This window comes from Prosopis cineraria, unplaced genomic scaffold (genome assembly GCF_029017545.1).
Source record: "Prosopis cineraria cultivar Desert tree isolate PC_DT_omini unplaced genomic scaffold, ASM2901754v1 PC6, whole genome shotgun sequence".
Classification (NCBI taxonomy): domain Eukaryota; kingdom Viridiplantae; phylum Streptophyta; class Magnoliopsida; order Fabales; family Fabaceae; genus Prosopis; species Prosopis cineraria.
Genome location: NW_026555337.1, coordinates 11,615,243 through 11,622,677, shown reverse-complemented (window position 1 = coordinate 11,622,677; position 7,435 = coordinate 11,615,243). Strand labels below are relative to the sequence as shown.

Below are 7,435 nucleotides of genomic sequence, written 5' to 3'. Positions count from 1 at the left end.
TCACACACTCCGTGAATAAATGCAACAAAGGAGATTTAAATATAGAGTGGTACACTTCTGTAGATGATTTAAAAAAAAATACCAAATATGCATGCTAGCAAACCTTACGAGAGAGAGAGAGAGAGAGTCAAATGAAGGAAGCCATGCCCACAATGCTTTCTTACGAACTGTTGCATCAGTGGAAAAGGTCAATCACAAAACTAGTGCAAAACAAATAAGGTGTTTGGCATATTTTCGTCCCTTGGTACAGTCAATGGTGAGGAAAGAAATAAAGTGAGGTCAAGCTCAAGTTTAAACAAAACTGATACATTGAAAATTTATAAATATAAATTAATATACAGTTAATATTTAGTATATAAAAATAAAATATAAAATTTTACAAGTCACGCTGTAAGTTATAAATGTCTTTTATTTTTAATCCAAGAGAAAACTTTCCAGTTGAAAAGAAGGACCTTGGGAAACCATACTTGTTACAATCTGTTTCCACATCCCCATCTTGGGCACAAAACCTTGCTGCACCATCTGCTTCACAGCCCAATCAACATCACCCACAAGATTAATCTTGCACAGTCCCTGAATCATCAATTTATAAGACACAAAGCTTGGAGTGATGCGCATCAAAACCATGTGATCCATGAGATGTTTGGCTTCAACAAACCTCTCAGCATCAAGCAATGCATACAGAACTTCTTGATAAGAACTTGCAGTAGGAGAACACCCTTTAAGTTGCATTCTCTCCAATAGCTCTTTCCCTTGTTCAACTCTCCCCTGTTTTCTCAACCCAGAAATCAGTATGTTGAACAATATCGTATCAGGCCAAATACCATATCCCTCCATTCTATCCAACAATAAAAATGCATCATCCACCTTCCCTTTTTCACAGAGAGCATGCATCAGCGTGGAGAAAGTTCTCACGTTGGGTTCACATTTTATCCTGGGAAATTCATCAAGCACTTGGAATGCAGCCTCCAGCTTCCCACAATTACACAAGCCTTTGATGAGTATATTGAGGCAACAAGCATCGATCTCAACACCTAACTTAGGAGCTGAGGTATAAACTTCATGAGCAATATCTAACAGTTTGGCAGATACAAGGAGGTTTAGGACGAAATTGAAGGTTTTCGAGCTAGGCCAGCAGTGGAATTTGGGCATGTCATAGAGGGTCTCCATTGCCTTGTTTATACGACCAGCCATGTTGCCGTAGACCTTGATAATGTTGTAGAAGAAATCATCAGACAAACGGCAGTTCCTCTCGAGTTTGATTCTGTGCATGAGATTGTCAATGGCATCAAACATTTTGGCATGAGCTAGTTTGAGGATGATGGAGAGGTAGAAGGATTCATTGGGTTTATAGTCCTTGCGCTTGGAGTAGAGTTCCAAGACTGTAAAGGCTGAAGATGGGTCAGTGAGGGAGTTTACAAGAGTCAACACCTCTTTGGGAGTTAACCAGTCTTTATGATTTAGCCTTGTCAAAATGGCAGAATCCCTTGTAGATGCTAAAAAAGTAGGAGATGAAGAAGACGAGGATGACCACGTGGCGGTAGAGTACGTGAAAGCAAGAGAGTTGAAAATCAAATGTCGAGGGAGCTTGCAAATTATTGGAGAAGCTCTGAAAATCATGTCTCAAAGCTGTGGCTGGCTTTTCTAGTGGAACCCCGAACCTGAATTGGAGGCAACACTCACCATATCAGGAACTCAAACCCAGAGGCACATTAAGCCAATGTTTAGTGGAAGGGGAAATGTTTTTTGAAAGGAAATGAAAAATGTACTGAGATTAAAAAATGTTATAGATGCATTTCTCATTTCCTTTCTAAAAAAAAGGCTTTTTTGCGAGCAAAACATTGCATCAGAGTTTATCAAAACTTATTAGAAAACAATTAAGGGTGTGTTTGGTTGATGATCTTGTTCATACCAATCCTCATTTTCACCTCTCTAACATTCTCTGTCTCTTTTCTCATTATCATCCTATAACTTCATTTTAGTTCATTTTTATTCTCAATCAATCCATTCCATTTCTTTCCAACAACCAACAACTAAATCGTTACAAAATGACTTAACACACTTCAAGCGAGAAGTTTCGTACTTTCGTTCTATCCCCAATATAATTTATGCTACAAGCCCAAGGGTTCTAATTTTACAGGAAAATCAACAAATAGACGAATTGCACTAGACAAAGGAAACCTCAGAAAAAATACACTCTAATCATGCTAAATATAAAGTACTGGAAAATTCAGAATAATGCCCTCGAGAGTCATGTCATAGTATAGTGAGGATCGTTAATATCAACAAATGAAGAAGATCTACCTGTTGGTGAACTTGATGAAGAGGTGCGCAATGCATATGCTTCAAATAAACACGTCTTTTATTTCAAATAAGGGAGCCCCAATTTGTCACCGAGTCAAACTTCGCAGGGACTGGAATCGTGAATGGAAATCGTCGCCATTATCGCCGCCTACACATGGCGAGCGAGAGTGGAAACTGGAAACGCCGTCGTACTGCGTCGAGAAAGAGGAGAGACAAGAGAGTCCGAGAACGAGAGGTGAATACCTGAGCCGAGATAGCTGAAGTGAGAGTGAATGACGGAGCCAAGCTAGAGAAGCGAAGAGAGTGGAGGAACCAAGGCGGTCGCTCGCTGCCGTCGATAGGTGGAGAGGAGCGTGAGTGGCCGAGGCCGTGTGGGTTAAGGCCCAACCCGTGTTAAATCAAATGCCTACATTTCGCACTGACTTCAATCTTCGGGATAGAATTAAATATACTCAAGAGGCATAAAAATGAATTAAATTATGTATGATAAAGCTAAAAATCACATATTAGAAATGTTGAAATTATCATACTTTCCACAAAATTCATTAATCAATTTCATAACTCCTAATCTCATGCACTAAATTATATTTTCTCTATCATAAAATTGCAGCAGCAGAAGTTAACAAAAAAGTAATTTGGAGTGTCCAACCTATATTGTAAATTAGTGCAACTAATTATCCCCCAACACTTACTAACAAAACATTTCAAGGCAGATTCCCAGGACAGATAACAACTGCCAATTTGCTTAAATATTATCAATTGGCTGAGCAAAGAAGCAGACCTTAACCCTGAAAAAAATGCAATAGTGGTAGTCGAATCAGAATTACAACAGGCAGTTATGAATTATCATAAAAAAAAAGGTAAAATACAAATCCGTTCTAGGAGTAAAAAAAAAAAAAAAAACCCAAGGGTTCATTTAACCATTTATTTCTTAAAAATATTATCACGGGAGGACCCAATCATTCCCCCAATTCCAAGTCCTTATATAGGCAATAAATATCTTGCTCTGAGTTTTTTTTTTTGAGCAATTTTCCCTTAATAAATAGAGTGGCCAATATGATCGGACAGGGCATGCATCTGAAAACTATAACAATGAATGCATTTTCCCGAGCTACTTTGACGTTATAATTAAGCTCATGAAATTATTAATGCACATTTTTAATTAAACCTATGGTTAATTTTTATTACATACTCTTAAAAAGTTGTGCTGTAAACAATTAGACATTAAATAGATTTAATTAAAAGCCCCCGTGCGTTGTATTCTTAAGCAACAAGAAATTAATGTGCCGATCGCAGCAAAGCATGCACGACTGGGCAACTTTACAGCGTCGCTTAATATTCACAAATTCAGCATACGCACTACTATCTTTGTAAAGCGGCCCCTGCCTACCCACCTGCAAGCGCGTCTCATGTACGTTACAACAACAGAGATGGTGCATTAAATGATGATGATAATGATGAGAAAAAATATAATTTTTAATTCTTATAATTTTTTAAATTTTATTTTTAATTTTTATAATTTTTTTATAATATTTTCAATCTCTATAAAAACTAAAACTACTAAAAAAATAAAATTATAAAAAATTAAAAAATAAGGATTACCCAACCTTCGTAAATTTATGGAGACTAAAAATATTAAAAAAACTATAAAAATTAAAAATAAAATCTGATAAAACTATAAAAATTAAAAATTGTGCTTTTTTCTAATAATACTACTACTATTAATGAGTCAGTCTTATGAATAAAAGAAACTGTATAGTTATATGTCACTTTTTTGAGGTGTTCTTCTTCTTTAGTTTGTCTGTTTAAGATTTTATGATATTAGGTCAGGTTTCTTTTCTTTTTTTTTTTGACCAAACAGGTTTTTCTATTTTCATTATTATATAAAACATTTTTCACACCAATAATTACAGCTAGTATAAGAAGTTTGTTAAAATTTTAATTTAAAAAATAAATCTGAAATTCCTTATAATTTTTTTAATTTTGAATTAAGTTATTATAATTTATTTTGTTTTAATTGAATCCTTATAGTTTGATCAATTAAATGTTTTTAATCCTTAAAAATTAACATCTTTGAATTTTTATTTAAAAAACAAAAATAAGAAATTTTTTATTTTTTAAAATCATTATATAAATTTAGAGTTAATGAGATAATTTCTATAACTCAAAATTTATATATTTAAGTTGCCTTTTAAATATTTTTTATACTTATAAAATTTTCAGCGAAGAATTAATAAAAAATATAAACAGTGTATAAAATCAAATTTTTGGTTTTCAGTTTTAGTTAATAAATATTGCATAAATTCCAAATATACTTTTGTTTAGGAAATTTAATAATTCATTGTTAATTTTAATATTTAAGGATTAAAATGTTTAATAAATCAAACTATAAAGTTTTGATTAAAATAAAATGAATTACAAAAACCTCATTCATAATTAAGAAAGACTATAAGTATCTGCAGATTAGTTTTCCTTTAATTTATTTATAATAATGCCACTGCACACACTTTTTATACTTTTTCAATGGTGTAAAAAGCTATTTATGTGCTAGTTATTTATTTTTTTCGTTAGCACAAAAAAAATCATTTTAGACTAAAGTGTATAGTGCTTTTTGAATTCCTCACGTCAAAACAAAGTAGAAGCCAAGAACCATAGAAGATAAATGAAAAAAGATGTCTGTATTTACTGTTTATAAGTTGCAAGAGACTCCACTTAGTTATACACTATAAGCATTAATTATTAATTATTAACTAAAAAGCACTCTTCTTTCAGAAAATACGAGAAAAATTATTAAATAGGATAAAATTATAAAAACAAAACAAGTGGTCCAGAGTTCTTAGAGGCCAGACTATTTATGAAACAATTATGATTTCTTTTATGAAATAATTATTAGAGGCTAGACTATCAACTTTTTAAATGCAAAGTTAAGGGGATAACACTTAAGTTTGAATGAGATCATTTTATTCAAGTAAAGTTCTAATAAATTTTAAAATGTAAAGTAAGCTTCTTAAATCCTTAACTAATATTTTTATATATATAATGCAATCTGTTTTGAATTATAAAGTTAAGAAAACGAGCTGTAAATTTAACAATATAAAATCTCAATTTTGGGATAAAAAAATTACAAATTTTAGAAGTATTCAAATAAAGACATATTACTTTTTAAATTTAATCATTAAATTTGCATTCTATTAAAATCAGGAAAGTGAGTTGTAAATTTAAAATGACAAAATTGCAAATTTATCTCCCAAATTTGATATTTTGCAACTTAGCTTTTCAAATTTGTAATATCATCTTGTTGAATTAACAACTCATTTTCCCAATTTCAATAGGTAATACAGATTTTATTTAAACACTTTCAAAAATTTACAACTTTATCTCTCAAATTTGTAATCTTGTTATCTTGAATTTGCTTCTTGCTTTCTTGATTTTAATATGAAATACAATTCCTAATGATTAAACTTAAAAAATAACATTATTATTGAACAGTTTGAAGAATTTCAACTTTATCTCACAAATTTATAATTTTATCTTCCTAAATTTGAAACTCATTTTCTTAATTTTAAAATTGAAAATGTATTGCACTGTATGAAAACACCATATAAAGAACTAAGTGACCTACTTTACATTTTTAAATTTGTTGAGGCTTTGTTTAAATAAATCCATCCTTTTAAAACTTAAATGTCATTTAACCAAGATCAAACCACTTAAAAAGTACATTTCAAAGATAACATTCTTAAAGTTATACAAAGCCAACCGTGGCACTCAATTAATTTGACTCAACACACACACACATGCTTTCGGGTCGTGCTTACCAAGATGTGAGGGTCCCCTCCTCTTTTATCAATTCATGTTAAAGTTAGGTATAAATATAAGTAACAATATGATAATAAGCATTCTATGTAATGAGAATTTAGATAAATCTAAACGGGATATAATAATATTTCAAGTTTTTCAAAATGTAAAACGATGAAATAATAATAATAATAACAATGAGATGGTAAGACTAGTATTGTGATGTGATGTAACAGTCTTTTTTGGGTACACTTCTTTGTTTTTCTATTGATTAATAAGTTAATAATGTCTACTTGGATAACTTTAACATGTGAGTGGAACGTCACATGAATTTTCAACATCCTTTTCATTCAAATAACAACTATTCATGCTTGCATATTCCAAGAAGCTAAGCATGACTTTGTAAGGGAATAAACTTAAAAGATAACATCATCAAACTGATTCAATTTAGTCTAGTGTTACTTTATACTTTATAGACAGCTTTCTTGTTACCTAGAAATAGAAAAAAAATTATTATAAAAATTAGTGTTCATAGTTTAATACTTTAATTAGAAAAACAGTAATTTTTTTAATCTTTTTAATTATTAAACGAAAACAGGGGACAAGATTGTTAAGTAATACAAGTACTGCTATTTCTATTTATGTAAATTATATTACATGTATAAAGAGAGTCCATCTTAAAAAATTATCTTGTTAAGTGAGAGAGATTTTTAAACTTTTAAACTCACCTTTTTAACAAGGCTCTTTCGCATGTGCTCTTAGAAAAAAAATGATATCTTATTTTTAACTTATCATCATAAAATTTTTTATATATAGCTTTTTTCATGATATTCGACCTTCAATAAAAATATTAATATTATTAATACAAATTTAGAAGGAGAATCTCAATTCTAAAACAATAATCTATTGGGTTGAAAAAGCTTTTTAAATTTATAAACTTTCTTTTATGAAACTCCTTACATGAGGCTCATAACAAATTTAAAGGTATATTATGATATATTGTGACTATATGAGTCCTTTGTTTGGAGATGATTTTGACAAGTTTCACGACGCCCTTCTTTTTCTTTTCTTCTTTCATAAAGGGAAATCATAGTTAGGGCCTACTAAACAAGATGCTAGTGTTTGGGTACATGGAGCTTGTTTGGTATCAGCTAAATTTTAGCAATGAAGGGAAGAGTGAGAAGGAACTTGAAAAATGTTTGATTTGATGTACTTCATTCAAGCTTCCTAGGAATAGGAACTAATTTCCCATCAAAATGATAGAAAGAGGATTCAATGGAAGGAAAGGGAAAAAGTCTTCAATGTTTGATAGGGTGAAAATCCATGGGAAAAACGT

At 30.9% G+C, this 7,435-nt stretch overlaps 1 protein-coding gene across 4 annotated transcripts; it reads right to left on the bottom strand.

The window, feature by feature from the left end:
• Positions 1–201: 201 nt before the first annotated feature.
• On the bottom strand, positions 202–2,750 carry LOC129312839 (pentatricopeptide repeat-containing protein At3g14580, mitochondrial). 4 transcript variants are annotated; one of them, XM_054955589.1, is made up of 3 exons: positions 2,548–2,747; positions 2,305–2,478; positions 202–1,661 (listed from the first exon to the last, which is right to left on the bottom strand). In XM_054955589.1, the coding sequence occupies exon 3, from the start codon at positions 1,618–1,620 to the stop codon at positions 415–417; it is 1,206 nt and encodes a 401-aa protein (XP_054811564.1). In that variant the 5' UTR covers positions 1,621–1,661; positions 2,305–2,478; positions 2,548–2,747; the 3' UTR covers positions 202–414. The 4 variants fall into 4 exon arrangements, with proteins under 4 accessions (XP_054811564.1, XP_054811566.1, XP_054811563.1 ...); XM_054955591.1 differs by having other exon boundaries at positions 2,305–2,452; XM_054955592.1 differs by having other exon boundaries at positions 439–573; positions 659–1,661; positions 2,305–2,750.
• Positions 2,751–7,435: the final 4,685 nt, after the last annotated feature.